At 40.3% G+C, this 22778-nt stretch overlaps 1 protein-coding gene across 1 annotated transcript; it reads right to left on the bottom strand.

The window, feature by feature from the left end:
- On the bottom strand, positions 1 to 21990 carry LOC117939434 (sodium/potassium-transporting ATPase subunit alpha-1-like). Its single transcript, XM_034864777.1, has 23 exons — positions 21822 to 21990; positions 20115 to 20225; positions 14192 to 14251; positions 13458 to 13559; positions 12780 to 12881; positions 12570 to 12683; positions 11648 to 11782; positions 11176 to 11293; positions 10692 to 10960; positions 10271 to 10579; positions 8673 to 8807; positions 8181 to 8373; positions 7897 to 8072; positions 6874 to 7010; positions 5967 to 6117; positions 5713 to 5881; positions 5444 to 5598; positions 4872 to 4995; positions 3302 to 3447; positions 3065 to 3195; positions 2603 to 2707; positions 1785 to 1876; positions 1 to 189 (listed from the first exon to the last, which is right to left on the bottom strand). The coding sequence occupies exons 1-23, from the start codon at positions 21831 to 21833 to the stop codon at positions 161 to 163; spliced, it is 3075 nt and encodes a 1024-aa protein (XP_034720668.1). The 5' UTR covers positions 21834 to 21990; the 3' UTR covers positions 1 to 160.
- Between the last annotated feature and the right edge of the window lie 788 nt (positions 21991 to 22778).

The following is a 22778-nucleotide window of genomic DNA, read 5'->3' as shown; positions in this document are numbered from 1 at the left end:
TACAATGTTACGGAAAATGTTTTATTGTGAATGACATATAGATCGGAACATTCAATAAATACATGTAGTTTTTAATTAATCCATGCTTTGTGCTTTGGGGTTTGACTAACATCTCAGACAGTGAGGTAACATGGTAATAAATAACTTGTGTCTTGCTGTCTTAGTACAATGTCTCCTTTTCCACCCAACCTGGAAACCAAAGGAGAATAGAATTAGGGACAGAGCTTTTTGGATGTTTTGCCTCATATTTAGGGTCTAAAGTCTTCTTTCTGTCTTCCACAGACAAATCAAAAGAAGGGATGACTTGATGTGACCTTTATTTTTAACACCCAGGCTGCAGGATGATATCATCACTCATGTTGGCTGACAGTGATTCAAAGGAACAAGACCGGATTGTGGAGCTTGAGCAGGACACGCCCTGAACATCTAGAGCCGAGACTTTCTTTATGATGCTATGAAGAGATGTGTCCTGCAGGGACATGGAGGCTGAGGACTTTCTGTATGACAGTTACTCATGAGATGATGATATCATACTTAAGGCCACACATATGACTAAAAGATCAGTGTGAGTCCACGGTGTAAATGCTGTTATTTAGCATCTTTTACCAGGCCTCGCTGCGATGTAGTTTTAGGCCTAAAACACTGTAAATTATGCCAACAGTTATGTGACTGGAATCATGGTTTCCACTTTTGAGTGAATCTGTAAAAGTGATTTTCAGCCCAGGTTCAACAATTGCATTAGATCACGTACACAGTGAAACCATCTTTGTTTCCTAACAATCAGTTTAACTTCTTTTTTTTCTGCCTGATTGTAGCACGATATTCAGCATGGATGGGCATTAGGATGTTCACTGATCTGTGCTGTGGGGCTCAGATGCACACACACCAGAGCCAGCCCTGAATGCAGGTTCTGCTCAGCGCTGGGGGTGGAACGAGACATTGACAATGGCAGGGTTGAGGGTTGAAATCCCACTGGGCATTACCATCTGCCACAGTTCACTGGTCTGTGTGGAGACGCAGTTGTGGCAGGAATAACAGGGACATCCACAGACACATTTAGACACAGGTGCATTTCCACAGCTCATGCTAAACACACATTGTTAGATATAAGATGGTACAGACCAAATTTGAAGTCGATCAGATTAAATCTCTAGGAGGAGTTTGTTAACGTACGACGTGGAAATGGTCAAAATCACACTAATTTTCAACTTTCAATTCAAAATTGCGGACTTCCTGTTGGGTTTAGGGTATGCTACATATGTGTACCAAGTTCCGTTAGTTTACATTCACCAACCTTGCAATGCATAATTAACTAATACACCACTGCATTTGCTCTCTGTATTACACATTATACTGTATATCTTAAATGCCATTACATCATGTCAGGTCAGGATTTCTCAAAAACTGTACAAAATGTCAATGAAGTTTGGTGCAAAACAATGAAGTTTTTTTGTGTAGATTGCTTTTCATGATTATTTTAAATAATACACTAACTGTCATATCAGCATTAAAGTCAAATTCCTAGTGTTATTGTAACACTAACTGACCATTCAATCAAAGCCACAGAATTTGGAACCACTTGTTTTTCTTTGGACACAAAAAATGGCATTTTATATGGCATGAAATTTTTTTTTATGAATTTGATTTCTCATTTGGCCAACCTTAAATTCATGTCCTCTTCACCTCCTACATGCACCTCCAAATTCAGAGAACAAAGCAACACGTGTAAAACTAAAGCTATAACTACCTCGGAAGGGAAAAAGAAGAGTGAGTACAGGTCTTACCGCCTGGGTACCGTCTGATGCAATATCGTCTGGCTTCGTCGAACAGGAAGACGAGGAGCGTGTAAGGGAGGGCACAGAACCACCAAGATGGCCTGAGGTACGAAACGCAGAGGTTAAGCACATACACCATTAAATGGAGATTTGAAATTGTGTCTATATGTTTCTTTAACTTGTCGTCTGCTTTTGAGTGTCTAAAAAGGGAAGGAAAATAATCACAACATTGTCAATTTCTTTATTTAGCCAAATGTTGTTTGATTTAATTAACATGTGCTGTAAATGCTGCAAATTTCTGCAAATCTTGAACTTTCTTTAGTAATAATTTCCTTTCAATGTCATATCTGAATTTAAAGTGAGCCAAAAATGCTTTTACTGCTATCTATTGGTCTCTTTTGGGAAAATAACCTCATTATTAAAGTAGCTTTGCAGTTTCATTCTGCCTCTAAAGTCAAAACAATCGACAACACTAGCTAATGTCTACCTTTTCTAACAAGATAATAAAGCTAAAACAGCACAGACTTAAACTTTACCATCTTGGAATACAATGAAAACAATGTTTTTCAAACTGGCTGCACAGATTGGAAAGGAGACCTAAGTGCATTAAATGTCAGTAAATTAAAAGAAAAAAAGGATTTCATGGATTTCTTCTTTAATAAGGATAAAGGGAATGCATATCGTGCTCATAAATTTGCCTGCCTACATTAAAAGAAAAACAAACATTTATGGCAAATTGGACCATTTTAGTTCTATTTTGAGTAAAGTCTGTGTAATTTGTGAATTACAAAGAATAGTTTGTGTATATAAGGTTGTGTTTTACTCACTTGAGAGGATACATTCTGAGGGCAACGTCTGTGCCCGGGCAATATGACAGGAAGGCAGCCAGAGCTACCTCCTCAAACAGACCAAAGATGAGGACACGGTTGGACCTGTGGAAACAAAAAGGCAACACTGTTAGAACAACTCAACTAATATGTGTTCCTTTTCTCTTTTTTTTAACATGACACCATTCTACACTTTACTTAATGTTATGATGAGAACTCTTGAAACTATGATTATAATTATGTGTTAACTTACTTTATTAACATGTATTAACATACATTAACTTAATTATTTCTCTCAGATGTTTTGGCATGTTATTAACACTAACGATGCATGATGTTGTTGTCTAAAAAAAGTATAAAATATTCAAGACAAAGTCAGACTACAAAAGCACCCCGCTTGAATCTCAAATATGTTTGGAAATCACTATCTGTACTTTAGGCTTACTATGTCTTCATACATACTTCATTCCTTGTTGCATGATGGAGATCGTCCTGGTCTTACAGATGATTAGAACGGCCACTTGGATGATTACAATACTGACGAAGTAAGCTGTTTGACACGTGAACTCTAGGATCTTTCTGCGCTCATAAGTCTGGAGAATACAACGTTAAAAACAAATTAGCTAATTTTCCTACTCTGTTCTTTACATTAGAAATGTGAATGAACTATACCATTCATTTAGCATGGATGTTACTGACCCACTGCTGTCCATAGCTGTCTTCGAGGTCGTTTATACTTTTGTCTTCCCAAAACCCTCTGATCCCCAGCAAGTCCAAGGGGCGGAAACCATTTTCAGCCAGGATCACAAAGTTTGTGAAGAAGCCAGCTATGGCCTGCTGCACACCTAACAGAGAAGAAGAGCAGTTTTACTTTGATGGGTCTTTGGGAAATGGTTCAACATTTAAGAAAAGCAACAAATAGTTAAAGCTGCAAGCATGGCTGGATAGGCCCTTGCTCCTCTCATCACCAATGAAAAAGGAACTCCCTGTTAAGTTTAATTATGCCTCACACAAGACTCTACATCATACAGTTCATTAGCTGTGAAAGGGGGCGTGGCTAAATCGTAGGGGGCAGGCCAAATCATTATCATCAATCAAAAAGGAACTCTCTGCTGAGTTGATGATGCCTCACACAAGACTCTACCTTAAACGGTTCAAAAGCCATGAAAGGGGCATGGCCTTAGTACGTGGGCGTGGTTGAAGTATAAAGGCCAGCGCAGTATCACATATAGACCACACATTGTAAGTTTCATGTAAATTGAATGATGTAATGATTATTTAAGGCTGATTTCCTGTTGCCAGCGGGGGGTGCTATGATCAAAACTAAATTTTGGCCTGTATACTGTTTGTCCTATGGGAAATTGTAAGCATATGTACACTGTAGATAGAGCTATATTCTCATTTATCGCTAAATACTCAAAATGGCCGCCACACCACGTCCACACCATTTGACAAAAGTTGTATTTTAATAATTTTTTATCTTTAATGTGTTGAGATGGTACAGACCAAACTTGAAGTCCAATGGATGAAATCTTTAGGAAGAGTTTGTTAAAGTATAACACCTTGACTTTAAGCCTACTTCCTGTTGCCACTTGTGGGAGTTTATATGTCATCAGGGTTGGACTCTGAATCCTGAACGGTTTCGAGCCAATTGGATGATGTACACACAAGTTACACCCTTTTACTATTTTGATGGCGAAACGCACAAAATGGCCGCACTGCCACTGCAATGCCCTATGACGAAAAGTTTTTTCTTTTCATAACTTTCCATCTCTGATGAGATATAAGATGGTACAGACCAAATTTGAAGTCGATCAGATTAAATCTCTAGGAGGAGTTTGTTAACGTACGACGTGGAAATGGTCAAAATCACACTAATTTTCAACTTTCAATTCAAAATTGCGGACTTCCTGTTGGGTTTAGGATATGCTACATATGTGTACCAAGTTCCGTTAGTTTATATTACACGTAATGCAGGGGCTACATTTTTTTACTTTGTAGGGGGGGATAGCGAGCCATTTTTGCACGTCTATTTCCAAAATCCTTAAAATAAGAACTTTTTCACCAGACTTGATGCAACAGCCAATTATGAGTATGTTAAGCCCCTCAAAAAGGTGATTAATTTGAAGAAGAAAGAAAGAAAGAAAGAAAGTAGGAATAATCCCATCAGTGTCAATAGGGGCTTAGCTGGTGTCGGCGCTCGGGTCCTTATTATTTTTATTCCAACACCTAAAATCATTAGGTACCATTAGGCATTAGGTGTGCTTACCAATCTGTCCATAGGACACGCTAATGAGTCTTTGATTCACCAGTTTGTCAACTTCAGGGTTTCTGGGCTTTCTCTGCATTATGTCACTCTCAGGTCCTTCATAGGCCAAGGAGATGGCAGGGACCTGGGAGACAACAAATAAGAGAAAAACAGAATTCAATCAAAGCTGCAAGCAGTGTACATTGAAGTTACAACAACTTTACAACAAGTCAAACAATAATTGCTAAAATGGTTGGTATGCCATGCCAACATCGTTGGACAAAAGGTTTTGCTTTTAATTAGTTTTTGTCATTAAGGTCTAGATGACAGAGACCAAATTTGAAGTTGATCGTATAAAATCTCTAGAAGGAGTTTGTTAAAGTACGACATGTGGAAATGGCCAAAATCACACAAATTTTGAACTTTCTATTTACAATGACGACCTTCCTGTTTGGTTTAGAGTTGGCACATTTACAGAAATGTTGATTAATGCGCATCGTCCTGATCAAATAAATAAATCTTTGTCACACACATGATAAAAAAAACTGTTAAGAAATAAGATAATGTGATCCGCCCTGAATGAAAAAACTCACCAAGTCAGTTCCCAGGTCAATACAGAGGATGGTGACGGTTCCCAGGGCCAGAGGGATGTCGGCAATGACGAAGAAGAGGAAAGGTGTCATCTCAGGTATTTTACTCGACAGAGTGTAGGTGATGGACTTCTTCAAGTTGTCAAAGATCAGACGGCCTGAGAGAGTATTTTAGAAATTAATATTACAAGGAAAATCAAGCGCCTGCATTTATGTTTTTTGCGGTCTGTATTCAACATCTCGGCAGGTCTAAGCCTTGGTGAAAGTCTTACCTTCTTCCACTCCGGTAACAATGGAGGCAAAGTTGTCGTCGAGCAGGATCATGTCAGCGGCCTGCTTGGAGACGTCAGATCCAGCAATCCCCATGGCGACACCAATGTCGGCCTTCTTCAGAGCTGGAGAGTCGTTCACACCATCACCTGTCACAGCCACAATGGCTCCCTGCAGAGAGAAGAGAGCAGTGTTAGGATGTCCGCAGCAAAATTCAAGTAAATTTCTGGAAGCTTTTAATCTCTGGGACGCTGACCTGTCTCTGGCAACCTTCCACAATGATAAGTTTCTGCTGAGGGGAGGTTCTGGCGAAGACGATTTCAGTGTGGTGTTTCAGGACATCGTCAAGCATCTCGGGGCTCATGTCTTTCAGCTCACTGCCGTGGATAACGCAGGCCTTGGCATCCCTGGAGAGGAAATCAAAGCAGCATTAGGACAACCGTTAATCACATATCCTGTTAATGGGGGGGGGGGGGGGGAATTAGAATGGGATATACTGTAATTAGGGCAATCAATGCAACAAGAAAATCATGGGGAAACAGGAAATTCTTTTAGAAATCAGACACCCCTTAAATGGATTAAACGTATTATTATTTTTTCTCATTTATGACTAGAAAACAACACAAGGCTGAGTTTCAGGTCAGAATTATCCTTGGGTTCCCAGCGTTGAAATGATATATACCACTTCTATGTGGAATCTGCTGTTGACCTGCTCTCGCCAGAAACATCCTCTGTTTCCCACACCTACCCCTCTTGAAAAAAGGGGAATGCTAAGGGATAAACCAACAAGAATATTCTGCCCAGAATGACAGTATTATCTGAATGCACTGCATGTGTTTTGAGACAGTAATTCTGCAGCTTGACTATGATTTGAAAAAGTTAAGTCACCAGCTCAGAGACGCTCTAATTGTACAGTATTTATCTGCTGTGAATGAATTCCAAAACCATTTTTGGCTGAGTAGATGTAGTTAGTCAATTCTGATTTAGTTTTACTCTATTATAAGTGGGTGTGGGACGCCCGACGATACGATATTATCATGATACTTACAGTATGTCATGATAAGATGTTATTGGTATATTCTGCGATATAACATCGGTTTTACCTAAAAAGAGACATTTCTCTGTTTGTTGACCTCACTTCAATTTTTGCTAAGTGCACTAACCTGGGGTCGACCTCTGAGACTGGTATACTCAAGCGGGCAGCAATGTCTTCAACTGTCTCGTTGCCTTCAGAGATGATACCCACACCTTTAGCGATCGCCTTGGCTGTGATGGGATGGTCACCTGTGACCATGATAACCTAAGGATGAATTAAGTCAAGTATTAACACAGAACGTGATTGGGGATTTGGTCAAATAGTAAATATACAGTATGTTATGTACTCTAGATTTGGGCCTGTGTAAAGTTTTTCAAAATGGTTTGATATCTAGCCAAAAACCTAACATTTCTCTTATTGGCTTAAATATGAAATGTTGCCATATCAGCGGTGCGGTTTAGTTTTCTTTGTGACTTACATTGCCTGAGACTATTATTCTTATTCTTATTCTTCACCCCAAAAAAACCATTAACTTTCTAGTAGTTCTATCAGTGAAGTGCCATTAATTTACCAGATAATCAATGATATAATAAAAGTAGAGGGAGGCAGGGCAGTACAGCCTAATCAGGTTGGGGAGATTTTTAGCCAGACCAGGCTCCTCTCCTTAGCCAGTCACTCTTAATTATGCTGTTATAGTTCTAGACTTCTAGACTTTCTTCCTTTGACACAAGGAAGGAAATGTTCTTATGTTTTCTTTTCGGCCAGCATGTTTCCTTGGATTAGGATAACCAAGATTTTGGTTGCAGCTGTTGCCGTGGTCCCGCTGCACTACACCCTGCAACATTGGCTGGTGCCCTGCTGTGTCCTGCTACATCCTGCTATGTACAGCTATGCCCTGCTGTGCCATGCTACTCCCTGCAGTGCGTTGCTATTTAGAAGTAGTTCAACTAGTACCGCTACTGTCCAACACTGCTTTTGATGCAAGTTAGATTTAGCACTGTGATGGCGTCATCACGGTTTGCTACGGTAGGCTACTTTTTAATTTGCCAGCATTTGTCAGAGTGACAAATGCCAACCGGTTTTGCATCGTTGTGATGCTACTGAACTGACCCAACTCTACTGTACACCTGAAAAGACTACAGTAACAAACCTTAATTCCAGCGCTCCGGCATTTGCTGACAGCATCAGGCACAGCAGCACGAGGAGGGTCGATCATGGACATGAGGCCAATGAAACACAGGTTTTCAGTAGGAAAGTTCATCTCATCAGTGTTGAATTTATAGCCCTCTGGGAACTGGTCATCAGGCAGGTTTAAATGGCAGAAACCTTAGTAAGACGGGAAACAAATGCTTGTCATGAAGTCATAAATGTCTCTTCCATGACAGACTAGTTAAAGACATAAGAATGTAACTGTAGATTGGAGCTACGCTGTACCCAGAACTCTCTCTCCAAGTCCTCCCAGCTCAACGTAGGCATTCTCGAAAGCATCTTTCAGCTCTTCGTCCAGAGGCTGCTCCTTGCCCTGTATCATGATGGTGGAGCAGCGGTCCAAAATCCTCTCAGGGGCACCTTTCATCACCAGCAGGTGCTTGGTCTCTCCGGGAGTTGAATTCTTGTGGATGGAGAGCTTTTGGACAATGGAACGACAGTATATTAAATACTTGTCTCAATCCCAGTTTAAATCTAAAGCATTGCTAGTACTCATTTATAAAAAAGTGGTCATTGGAGAAATAGCCCAACCACTAGAGGGTGTAAATCAATATTGCCCTCCAATACCACTGCAAGAATTGTCTTACAATGCTATGCTTGCAAGGCTTTTTTACAATTGAAATCTGCATGACTTTGCCTCTCATAAACAGGTTGAACCTTTTTGAAATACATGTTGAAAAAATGTGAAAGTTACGGGAATCTCCGTGGAGTGTTAACCTGGTATTTGTTGATGGAGTTGAAGGGGATCTCAGCAATATTGGGGTATTTGTCTCTCATGCCGCGAACGGATCCACAGCACAGCTCAATACACTTCAGCAAGGCAGATTCTGAGGCGTCACCGGCTACATCTCTCTGAGGATTTAAGCAAAGGACAAAGTTGGATTTTGACTAAAACTGTGTAAAATATTGGTCATACATTATTTACAATATACTGTACATCAAAACTGATATAACACAGATACAAAAATGTTTCATACAGGCATCTAATTCAAATCAATACTTGGTGTGACCACCTTTATCCTTCAACACAGCATCAATTCGTCTAGGTACACCTGCACACAGTTTTGAAGGACCTCGGCTGGTAGGTTGTTCCAAACATCTTGGAGAACTAACCACAGATCTTCTGTGGGTGTAGGCTTCCTCAAATCCTTCTGTCTCTTCATGTAATCACAGACACACTTCATGATGTTGGGATCAGGGCTCTGTGGGGTCCATGCCATCACTTCCAGGACTTCTTGTTCTTTTTCACATTGAAGATAGTTCTTAAAGTGTATTTGTGTTTGGGATCATTGTCCTGCCGCAGAATACATTTGGGATCATTCATGCACCTCCCTGATGGTATTGCATAATGGATAAGTATCTGCCTGTATTTCTCAGCATTGAGGACACCATTAATCCTGACCAAATCTCCAACTCCATTTGCAGCCCCAAACTCGCAAGGGACCTCCACGGCTCAATGTTGCCTGCAGACAATAATTATTGTAGAGCTCTCCAGCCCTTGGGTGAACAAATTGCCTTCTGCTACAGCCAAATATTTCAAATTTTGACTCATCAGTCCAGAGCACCTGATGCCAGGTTTCTGCACCTCAGTTCCTATGTTTTCATGCATGAGTTGAGCCACTTGGTCTTGTTTCCATGTCGGAGGTCTGGCTTTTTCGCTGCAACCCTTCAATGAAGACCATTTCTGACCTGACTTCTCTAGACAGTAGATGGTGTACCTGGGTCCTACTGGTTTCTGCAAATTCTTAGCTGATGTCACTGATGGACATTTCAAAGGCAAATAAGCTTGATTTGTTTTTCATCTGCTGCACTTAGTTTCCTTTGCCGACCACTGCATCTACGATCCTCAACGTTGCCCGACTTTTTGCAAGTGTACGCATAAGAATTGGTGCTGGTTTGAAGGTAGTAACACCACAATTGATGTGATTTAGATTTAGCTTTTGTTTGCTCACATTTTGTAAATTGATAAAAAATAAACAATCATTATTTATATTTTTGAAAGCATTCTTAGTTTACAGCATTGGCTCCACACTTGCCTTGGACTTTTGCACAGTACTGTAGTGTATTTATAAAATGTCTAGTTCTCCAATGGTTTATAAACTACAACTGTGTAGCAGAAAAGAGGAGGTGGATTAATAAGATGAATTAGGACCATCTTAAAGTAACTTTAAGGTATTTTTAAATGTTTCTTAAACTGTTTCCTTTTCCTGATGATTACAAAAGACCTGTGACAGCCATCGAGACTAACAGTCAAACAAAAAGGTCCCCTGGTGATCAAATATTACATATTAAATTACATGCAATGAGCTTTTCACCTGCAGAATGGGAACGTTGGACTGCTCTGCCAAGAAGACGGCACGGTTGCAGAGCCCAGCGACTCTGGCCAGGGCAGTCCAGGTGGTAGAGCTCTTGTCAAAAGAGGCTCCACTCTGGTTCTCTGTGGTGTCTGCCTCATAAATCTGGTTTTCAAACCACATGTGGGCTACCGTCATCCTGTTCTGGGTCAGGGTGCCAGTCTTGTCGGAGCAGATGGTGGAGGTGGAGCCCAAGGTCTCGACAGCTTCCAAGTTCTTCACCAGGCAGTTCTTCTTCGCCATACGCTTGGCAGTCAGGGTCAGACAAACCTAGAGACAGAAAGCAAGTTTTTAATAGTGATATGTTTATTTTGTGTTGTATATGTCTTTGAATCAAAACATAAGAGAATGAGACTCGGGCAGAAATGCTGAAACCCCTTACAGTGACAGTAGGCAGGAGACCTTCGGGCACATTGGCAACAATGATACTGATGAGGAAGATGACGGCCTCCAGCCACGTGTATCCGAGGAACATTGAGAGGATACAGAAGGCAGCACCCAGGGTGCACGCCACGGCAGTAATGATGTTGATGAAGTGGTCGATCTCTATGGCAATGGGAGTTTGGCCGACCTCCAGACTGGAAACCAGGCAGGCAATACGACCCATGACGGTTCTGTTTCCGGTGTTGATGACAACCCCTCTGGCAGTACCTGGGCAGAGCAAGAGATTCCTTGAGTGATAACAATTACGTAAAAAAAGTAGTGCATATTCTTCCATCGTCTCCATAAATTCACCCAAACCTTTCTAACCTTTGTAATTTATTAAACGTTTTTAAGTTAAATTTTCTTCTGATATGGATTAACTTTTATATAAATGAATAGTCTTCACAACTTCTGTGTTGTCTTCTTTTTTGTTAGTTCTCTACCTTCAACACAGTTGGTGGAGTAGAAAGCAAGGTTCTTGGTTTCCAAAGGGTTGCCGCTGGACAACTCGGGACCGCGACTCTGAGCCTCTGATTCACCAGTCAGAGAGGAGTTGTCCACCTGAAGGAGTGAAAAGTGAAGCAAGAATAAAAGAGATAGATAAAAGATATCCAGAGACGTGAAAATGACACAATGTCTACAAGGCCAAAAAAATGACTGCTATTGTTGGTCTCGGACAAAAGTAGGAAAATAGACTATTCCACATTTGGGTCAGAATAAAACTTAAACCAAGGAACTAGCCTCTACTAGACTGAGATTAATTTCCGGAAAGTGATTAAGATTAAGTAAAATGATGACTGATAACCCCAAAAGCGCAATGAGATAACTGTAGTTGTGATTTGGCGCTATATAAATAAAATTGAAATCTTTTCCCGTTAGATGTTAAACATTTATAACAAGTCCTAAGGTACAGACCTTGCAGCCATGAGCAGAGATGAGTCTAAAATCAGCGGGGATCTTGTCTCCACCTTTCACCTCCACCAAATCGCCAACCACCACCTCCTCAGCGTTGATCATCTTCTTCTCGCCTTCACGGATGACCAGGGCTTGCTATGACAATCAATGTGAAATATATGGATTTTAGGGCAGAATTATGCTTGTTTTATTCCCAGTAGCAAGAAACCATATGATAAATGGAAAAGCGAGTCATCAGGGTGTTAATGCTGATGAAGCATGTGGCTCCTTGTTGATATTCTGTCACTATTCACTGTCCTAAATATGATAAAAAAACATGTGTGCAAATTTTTGAAAATAATTGCAACTACATTTCATTGATGCTAGTTTCTGTTTTAAATCTACACTGTGTAGGAATTTCTCCTATCTAGCAGTGAAATTTTTTTTTGCATTCAAACAAAAAGTGCTTTCTAGTGCCTCACTTTTTCATAGGCGTGTGGCAGCTATGGTAGCCGCTATGTACCTAGAAGCTATAATTCCCTTTTTTGCTTTCTTTGGCGACAAGGGTTCCTTCTCCTGTGGCTCGGCCAAAATATGATCCTCCATTGTGAACTAAAGTAGAGTGCAGACTTTCAAATTTGCCGGAACAATGACAACGTGTAGTCGATTAGCTAGTAAAGTAGGCTGGTACTGTATGTCCCTCTCAGTGATTAAAGTTTTTCAAAATGGCAGAACAACATGGACGCATCCTTGGACTCGGCCATCCAACGTAATGACAGATAAGAAAGTCTCCGCTTACAAGGATGAGTCACATCTTTGGCAGAAGTAATTTGACACCAATGAAGACATTGATTTTAGCTAATAAAAATACTTAAAAAACTACACAGTGTACCTTTAAAAGGTTTTGACAAACATTTAGGTTGAAAAGTCACAAGAAAATCACCTGTGGGACCATGTTCTTAAAGGAGTCCATGATCCTGGAGCTCTTGGCGTCTTGGTAGTAGGAAAAGCATGCACTGATGACGACCACAAATGTAAGCACAATACCCAGGTACAACTACAGCAAGAGATAAAAGAAAGTTAGTCAGTTCTTATTTGGGGGTTTTAATTATTTAATCAGTATCAGCACAAACGTATACATAGACCTCCTTACGTTGTCATTGACCATTTCACTTTGTGTTATAGACTGGACAGTGAAAGCGAAGAAACAGAGGAAAGCACCAGCCCACAGCAGCATTGAGAAACCCCCAAACAGCTGGAAAACAGATAAAACATAATTTAAGCGTCAGAACTTTACTAGTCTCGCTTTGCCAGACCTTCCTCCACGGCGCTGCGAGGGAGGGTCTGGCTAGTCCACACAGCATTCCGGGATGGAAGAATAACGTGCTCTGGTTTAGTAGCATTTCTTTAAACCAATCACAATCATCATGGGCGGGGCTAAGCTCCGCACGGAGCCTCTGCAAAAATAGCCTCAGGAAGGAAGTTGTTGTTAAAATCACATTGGACAGTCTAGCTAGCTGTCTTAATTTACCCTGCAGAGATCTGAAGAGCAGACAACCATAGTCTTCAGAAATCCAAATTTCAACACAATAAAAGTGGAAGGAAACGGACATAGGCGAAAATACATTCATCTCGCGTAATTTCCTGTAGCACAGGACGAATCCCGGAAATGTAACATCGAGGATGTAGATTCTAACTTTACTGTTTTTTTCCCTCTTTGTCTAATCAATGTGAATTTGCTTTTCTAATCTTGTAAAATAGGTTTTTGTTTTGCATGAAAATGTTGCCCAGTCCCAAACTGGAATTCCAACTCAGAAGAAGTGAGTTTTACCTGTTTACAGAACTTGACCCATTCTGGCGTTGTGGGAGGAGGCGTGAGGGCGTTGGGGCCATCTCGGAGCAGGATCTCCTTTGCTCTGCTGTTGGAAAGACCCTAAAAAGAGACATAAAATTACAGACAGACGTACAGACAGACTGGCAGATTGACGGAAAGAATGAGCTAGGTGTACAGTGTAAACTAGGTAATATCATAGTAAACCTGTGAGTACGGGTTTTACAGCTTTCTCCTCTTTTACTGGAGGGCAAAACTATGACAGAGTCATATGTTTCCTGTTTAAAAGTTTTTATTTGATTAACAGATTCACTGCTATTACTTTAGGAGGTGTTGGATTAAAGTAGGAGGGAAACAAAAACCCAAGAAACCACATCTACAGGAAGCACAATGTCCGTAAGCTCATTGAGTCAGTGTAATTAGAACGCATAACAAGGGATTTTATTATAAATAGGGGGAAGCCAGTGTGAGAGAGGTAAACAAGACACTCAAGTTTCTCTTCTGTGAACGGTGCGTTCTTCAACGTGGTCAACGTTCTATTTTTTCACTACTTTGTATTTACAGTACTTGTCTTTAATATGTACATTAAAATGGTGGAAATTGTGTGTGTGAAGAGTAGATCTTCCCAGGCCTCTTCTTCTGTGGCACACACATTGGCACACACACACACACACACACACAAATAACACACACACACACACAAAAACAACACACCCACATGCATGGTTACTTACTCTGGTTAGGTCAGTTCCATATTTTCTCTGAAGTTCATCCAAGGTTAATTTGTGATCATCCTATGGAGAGAGAAAGAGGGAGAAAGAGAGGGAGAGAGAGATTGAGATTGAGCTAAAATCCCTGTCATTTTTTAACCCCAGATATTATCATCTCCTTTGAGGATTAAAAAATGTCCCATGATGTCCTCCAGAGGAACACAGGGGACATGAAGATGACAAGGCAAAACAGTCATCTGGATTATGGATACATGCCGGTCCATATATATATATATATATATATATATATATATATATATATATATATATATATATATATATATATATATATATATCCATATTTATGTGTATATATCCCTGTTACGTATGACAGATAAGGTAATGTAATGTTATGAAGAAATCCACGCCTAATTATTATAATAAAACAATGAATTTTTTTGCTTAATTGAACATAAAATTGACAATAGTACAATTATCCTCACCAATCAAAGACAAAACAGTAATAATCACTTTTACAATTGCAATTGGGCATATCTACTGTAGGACCTTAGCTAATGTTCACAACGGATTGCCGTTAAACACAAAAATAAAATAACTGCAATTACAGATTATGTAACAAGTCTTACGGCCTAGTTATGGTTGCTATGGCATTGATATGTCCTTAGGCATGCAGGCGGCAGGACTTTGTTGAGACGTTCCAAGAACAATAATCATTAATGGGGGAATTCTATTGCCCATTAACCTGCAGCGCTCTGTGGCTCGCAGCATGTCTGTAGCTTTACTTGATGACCTTGTGAAAATCAAAGACCAATTTAGAGCAAATTGACAGAAAACGAGTATTAAAATATGATCAAATCCTTAGCAGGACGCCTGCACATGTTCACTGGAGTCTGCTTAGTGCTCCGAGAAGACCATGAGACCTGAATCGGCCTCCGTGTGAGCTCACCTTGTGAAGGACACAACGCCACGGAAGTTGAACGTCCCTTTGTCTTCAACAAACCGTTTTGAGGGTAGTTTTTAGACGAACAGTTTTGGATGGTTTTAAGAACAGAGAAATCACTTAAGTTACTAATAAAACTTCAAAAAACACCTTTAATAAATGTATTTCTGCCTATAAAATGCAACCATTGTACATTTTAGTACAGTGGTTTATATGTAAGGGTGATTTTCCCCTTGAAGCATAAACAAAGTTCATGTCTTCTTCTTCTTCTTCTTCTTCTTCTACAGATACAGACTGAGAAAAGGCTACAATTGACGCTGTAGAAATTGGGTTACTGTTCTATACAGAAAACCCACCTTCACTTCCGTGTGTGAGGATGAAAGTGTGTTTTTAAACTTGCCGTGGTTTTATGCATGTCTTTTTGTGATTCGTTTTTAATCTTTGATGGTTTTAATGTCATGTTTATACTGCCCGATTACTGCCTGCACCTGAACTAGACGCAGTAGTAGAAGTAGAAAATCTTGAGCCTGGAGGACAGCTCAGGGCTTTTGACCTTCTCCATGTAAGGGAGGACATGCAGGCATTTGGCAGGATTAGAGGTAGCATGTGACCCTTTTTTTTCTTCTTTTATTTTCTAAACTTGTTTAATGTACATGGTTCAAACCTATGAGAGGTGGAGGCTTGCCAGAGCCGGCCTATGGTGCGGTCGGGAGGAGGGACCAGGCAGAAATATCATCTGACCACAGGCGAGCAGGAGGAGGGGAAAGAGCTGGACAGAAAGAGTTGGACGGTGTGAAACGGAGGACGGGGGGGAACGATGGACCTGGGGAGCAGCATTCCACCTGTCCGTGGTCTAAGGTGAGGACCAGGGGTCTATTTCACAAAAGCCGGATTTAGAAAATCAGGATAACTGAAAAAGTGAGACTTGACCTAGTGTAATTTGTGTGTTTCATGACAGCCAGGCCAGGCGGGGGGGGGGGGGGGGGGGGGGGGTGCGACTACGTATAGCCTGGTTGAAGTAATTTATATAGATAGATACACGTTTGCATTCCCGTTTGATTTCTTACAGGCCGTCCGGTCGAGATTGATCTCAGACGCTGAAATGGAAAATACGAGTTGCACATACAAGTAAGAAGTAAGTGTGAAATGAAACACATTATTTGTAAAAAAAATAGAACAAACCTGACCAGTTGAATGTTTACTTTTTTATTTTTTTATTTCAATTAACTGACCCCTGTGCAGATCAGGCAGCGTAGTGACAGAACTCTGATCCAATGCAAATCACAAGTGTCAGATTGATAGCAGTCTAGCCTAGGGATTTTCAACAGGGGGTCCCAAGAGACTGGGGGGAGGCTGGGGGACCTCCAAATTATTGTTAATCTTTGAAAATTTTAAATTTAAATTTTTCAAACGTCTTAACTTGAATCCAATGTATTGTTAGCGAGTATAAATCCCCACTGAGGATGGTAGTCACTAAGGTAGCATCCACAAATACAGTTAATCTTAAGGATTCACTGTGCCACGTGTATGTGTAACTTATTATTATTTTATTGGTTTATTATTCTATGCACTAAAAGGGAATTTAAAGCTTTAGGCTCTTTGATGTAGGCCCAGTTTAAAAGGCAATAAAGAAATATTACATATTATATCTTTAACTAAAACCAGTCAAAGAGTTACTTTTCATTTGCCTTTGTTGGCGAACAGAGGACGTTAACATGTTACTCAGGAAATTTATTTATTTTTCGAAAATGAAAAGAGAGAGAGAGAGAGACAGAGAGAGAGAGAGTAAGATAGAGAGAGAGGTGTTTGCGCATAATATATTTTAGTGGTATTAATAGATCTTCGTGGTAAATTTAGTGGGTTAAACCTCCTGCTCACTGTTAAGGCAAAGAGAAAGCTAAAGCTGTTAATTTTTCAAATCCTTAGAAACCTAATTAAATAATATATATATATGACAGTTTACAATAATAGCAGGAGTCAGTTGTTTGAAATGTAAAAAAAAAAAAAAATGGGAAAACATTCAGTGGGTCAGGTCTTTTTTCTTTTTCTTTTTTTACAAATAATGTGTTTCACTTCATACTTCCATAAGAAGCTTCTGCTCACTCTATTTAAAGTATGTGCAACTCATATTCTTCATTTCAGCATCAATAAACCTCGACCTTAAAGTCTGTAAGAAATCGAACGAGAGAGAGAGAGAGAGAGAGAGAGAGGTGTTTGCACATAATACCCATGGTTGTATTATAGCATTGTGGATTGCTGGTAGTAATTGATCTTCATGGTAAATATCCTGAGTAAAATCTCCCGCTCACTTTTGAGGAAAATTATTTTATTATAGGCATTATTGATCTGAATGCTTATATCTATCTTAGATTACATCAGATTACATCTCCTTGGTTGTCTAAATACATTTATCGTTTATTTTGATACACATGTAAACGATCAGGAACACTAAAAACACAATGTTTGCCGTTTACCGTGAACATGTTATGCAATGAAATGGCGAGTTTATGAGTTTGCCACATAGCTAGCTAGCTATACCATTGCTAGCTAGATACTAGCTAGCTGTACCATAGCGTGCTAGATAGGCTACTAGCTAGCTGTACCATAGCTAGATAGGCTACTAGCTAGCTGTACCATAGCTTGCTAGATTTCAATTTTTTTACTTCCATGTTAAAGTCAAGATCTTGCATATAAAACTCTCGCGGAACAAAGCCAACATCTCGCAAAAAAGATTGTTCAAGTACATGGTTTTTTATTTTTATTTATTTGTTTATTTTTTTGAATTTTTGTTCTTCTCCATGTCAAAGTCAAGATCTCGCAATTATATCTCGAGATCTCGCAGAAAAAAGTCAAAATCTCGCAAAAGGGATTGTTCGAGCACGTTTTTTTTATTTTTAATCAATTTCATTTTTTTCTTCTCCATGTCAAAGTCAATATCTCGCAAATACAACTCACAGCATAAAGTCAGTGTCTGCCCCCAGCACATGTTTTTTTTTCTTTCTCCATGGAAAGGCACACGGAGGAATTGGGGGTTCAGTGCCTTGCTCAAGAGCACCTTGGCAATGCCCAGGGGGTGAACACCTCTGCAGCTACCAGTCCAGCACCATACTTTGGCCCGTATTCAGACTTGATCCAGCGACCCTCCGGTTCCCAACACAACTCCCAACGGACTGAGCTACTGCCCCCCCTACTGTGAAGCAGACCTCAAGTGTGTGTGTATATGAGCCTGTATGAGCCAATTAAAGGAAAGTGACAAAGTTAACTGGACCTGTGTGTGTGTGATAAGAGTCCATGTCCTGACTGAAATGGAACAGAATCAAAGAATGAAAGGACCAGACAGCACCCCCCCCCCCCCCCCCCCCCCCCCCCCCCCCCCCCCCAACGTCACTCCCTGGAGTCTTAGTAGTTCAGTCCCCAAACCCATTTGTATTACCCATAGAGGTATTTGGACTGTAGTTCTGTCCTTTTAAGAACTATTAACACTGCCTGTCTTTCATTTTTTAGACAGATTTTAATAGAAGTGGATTATTTTAAATGTTTTTAATCAGAATGACGACTGAACCGTGGTGTCGCAACGTCATACATCCATAGTTGATGCTCCACGCCCCTGACTTGCAGCTGATTGGACGAACGTATCACGCGGGTCTGGCCGCTCCAGAATTTTAAACCACTGTTCTGGCGGCTCGGATGGTATATGATGTCATATTTTAGAAAAATAGTTCACCGAAACGTGTTTCTGAAAACATTTCAAGCGAGAAATAGGTTGGACAGTTGCTGAATCTATCTTCATTTCAGATCGACAGAGGTCAGTTTGAAAGATTTTTGTCTACTTCTACTGGATAGAATCCGTTCATCGGATTCATTTGCATAAAGATGGACATCGTCCAGCTTCAATCGGCGCGACAGAAGCCTCAAGTCATGTGGATCACCACCGTAAGGGCATTTTCACACATCTTCTTGAATTAACCTGCATGTATTTGCATATAACTGATCCCCATGTGTTTCATATCATTACATTACGTTCTAAAACAATGTGTAAAGAGATAATTTGTCGCTTAAGCAACGATATTAGCTTTTTGAAATTCCTCAAATGTCTTTTGAAGACTAACCGTAATTCATGATGTGTTGGAATTGTTTCAGCGCTTTACCCACGTCTTCATTTTATTTTCAGATTCAAAATAGCACTTCATCTACACTTGATGCACTGCTCCCGACACACAACACGAGACCAGTACGCCTCACCGGGTCAGTCTAACAGGCATTGATTCCAGTCAAAAACGACTAAGGTCACAAATCCTTTTTTCATACATACACCATATTTGGAATGACATTCCCTATTACATCAGAACACTAATTTAAAAAAGACATACACAAACTGTTCCTTCACAACAGTTACACTTGCACACGTTGATTATTCATGTATGGTCCTAGTCCTTTTTGCACTTTTTGTATTGTTGTTTTTAGCTCAAGCCCAAGGTAATGTCCCGTACAAATGTTTCTGTCCTCATGTGCTGTAACTTTGTTCTATGTTTTCTGCAGAACAAGAACCTGCTGGAAACCAGGTTTTAAACTGAGTCAGGCCCGTTTATATTGTAACTTAATGTTACTTTTAACTGTCCTGTGTAAGAAATGAAATGAAATTAAAGTTATACAGTTCTAGTAAATACATTGAATGGAAATTTAAGTTTTGATATAATATTGCTTTTTGAGTAGGAGTGTTGTTATAATAACAAGAATGTATACTTTTTTGTATATCATGTTTACCCTTTTTTTCTTTTTTTTTGTTACGTTAAAGGTGGGAAAAAAAACAGGAGGACTGAAAGAGTTGGTTGGTGTGCGACTGAGGACAGGGGGGGGGGAACGATGGAGCAGCATTACACCTGTCTGTGGTCTAAAGGGAGGACCAGGTGTGTCTGTGCGGTCAGTGTTGCGTATATATCTCCTTCAAGCGTAGCTATGTGTACACTGTGATGTTTGTGTACTCACCAGGTCAACTTCTTTCTTCAAATCGTCCATGTCCTTCTTTGCTTGAGCTTTCTTCGTCTTCTTGTCCCCACCGTCCGTGGTTGCCGCCAGTTTGTAATCATCTTTCCCTCTCTGGATTGAAGAACCAAAATAAGATTCTGATTAAGACGGAGCATGTGAGACGAGTTTGCTCTCAGGCTTATCTTTTAAATGGCAAGAGCAGCATGAAGTGTCAACTTTGCTACTCAATGAAATGCATGTCAATCTTTGTTAAAAGGATTGTGAATGGTTCTCGTGAATATCTCTTATTGAAGAGGTTGAAGAGTTCCTTAAAACTTGCAAAGCAGATTTCGAAACTAAGATACTATGGACGTTTTTTGGCTTCTTTATTTTAATGACAGTTCAAAATGCAAAGTGGCAATGCAATCCCTGCAATTCAGTTTAATCATTTTGACTAAATATTTGAACTAACAATCAATCAATCAAGTACCAGCCAGTCAGAGCCAGCGTAGGGTGTTTTCAGATTTGGGAATTCAGCCCAAAGCTTCTAACATGTATTTATAATACATTCATGCAGTGAGTCAGTTCAGATCAAATATTTGCAACAAGCTAGGTTGAAACTTGCAACAACTTGCAATGCGCCGGTCTGCAACATTCTTAAAACTGCCAGTTTGCACCAATGCAACTAGAAGAGACGGTGTATCGCGTCCATAGCAACGACTCTCTGCACTTTGTTTCTAACTTCCAACTTTTCACTTGCTGTTTTTTTGTAGCTGAATATTGTTTGTAGCGCCTTAAAATATAACCGGGCAGTGAGATGATGGCGACACTTGCATTTCTAGTGGTAATAAAACGGCGAAATAACATTTAATTTCTCTGATTCCCGGCTTTGTTCTAACACAGCTCCCTCTCTTCAGTCACTCTATAGCTTGCTCGACCATATACCGTTGCCCACATGCTCTCTACGAGCCTCCGTCCAAAGCCATTTTGACCAGTTGACAGTTTAAGTAACTCATGTAGCTCAGCGTGAATTCTTTCAGGAAGACCTAACTTTTAATTGATTCACTCCTTAATCAATTCTGTTATCCAAATAACTATACATTTGTCATGAGTGGATTACTGTTGCATATCTGCAAATCAGTCTCTCCTGACTGAAATGTATCTCTGTGTAAATCCTTTCAGGTAATCAATGCTCTCTCCCTAAATCGAATTAGCTGTTGGAGCCGTTCAACTTCCTGCTAAACCAATCAGAATCGTACACAAATGGCCAGGGCCAATCACAGAGTCACAACGCTGCTTTAAAAAATCTGTTTCTCCCTTTGCTATCAGCTGTCGTTGCAGGCAAAGAGTGGAACCCTCCACCTCCCCTTCCACTTCCAGTCCTCCACTCCAACTGACTGGTCCGGAACCTCCTTCGGTCTGGTCTTCGGGCTCCATCGGTGTCTAGATTCCAATGGGGGGGTCTGATAGTTCTCTTCCCCTATATGTAGATACACCAAAGATTCCAGTCGCCAAAGACTTTGTACCTTTTGTTGCGCTTTACAATAAACCTGCGAACATGTCTCTCCTGATTGAAATGGAAATGGAAACAACTGGACAACTGACTAAACCAGCTGACTTTGCTATTGGTTGATAAAAAAGGTTGGTTAGGTTGTCATTAGAATAAAGAGGCCAACAAACTTCTATGAGAAAGTAGTCCAAAACATGTGACAAGGCTCCAATACTTACTCCCAGCCCCATGGTCAAGTCTGACAACTGTCAATTTAGTCTTTTTAAATTTCCTCCGCCTCTCTCACACACACACCCTCTCTCTCAGCCCTGTTGTTTCCTGTCTTCCACCCTCCCCAGAGCAAGGCAGATTGGTCCACATTGCCTACCTATATACCCATGACTGTCTCACCTGCCCTGATAGGAGGAGTTGAAACCGGAGGGGGGTTGAAACCGGTGATGAGTAATGTTGGGGACAACAAGTGACAGAGTTTGGGGGGAGGAGGAGAAAGGGGTCAAATCAGGGGACACATAGAATTCTGTTTAGCTGACAATGTGAAAAGTTTTGACTGTGTAACCTCAGTTTTGAAATGATCAATACGGTATTAGTATTGCTATTATTATTACAATTACCACGCACACACACACACACACACAAACACACTCCCAGACACAGACACTGATGGTGATAAGGACATAGTTTTAGCGTCATACATGTTCCTCCTTTTACATTTAAGGAAAGGTTGTCTGTGTCATGAAAATATCTATCAGCATACAAAAACTCAAATAATGGATAATTATTAGATAAGGAGCCTATGATACAAATTATGAAGTTACCAATCAAGAAAGTACAGTGGTCAATTTTGTACAGTGGTACAGTGGTCAATTTTGAGATTTTTGTCTACTTTGCTTCCATGCCTTCTTTTACTTCAAAGGAAGGAAAACGTCCTTCCAAATAATTCCCAGCTGGTGTACTGGTGATGGTGTTTGAGGACTATACCCTCTGTCTGTAGATTTCTATTAAATGAACCAAACAACACTCCGGTTGTCACTAACTGAGGAAGTGTCGTGAAAGGTTTTAGTTATTTAGTTTATTGTATTCCCCAGCACCTTGTCAAATGTGTGCTAATTAGCGCATTTGAATTATTTAACGCCTAATAGCAATGGCATATCCATGTGGCGATTGTGCGTCTGACT

This window comes from Etheostoma cragini, chromosome 24 (assembly GCF_013103735.1).
Source record: "Etheostoma cragini isolate CJK2018 chromosome 24, CSU_Ecrag_1.0, whole genome shotgun sequence".
NCBI lineage: Eukaryota > Metazoa > Chordata > Actinopteri > Perciformes > Percidae > Etheostoma > Etheostoma cragini.
The sequence above is the reverse complement of the archived record's forward strand: the minus strand, read 5'-3'. Positions and strand labels throughout refer to the sequence as shown.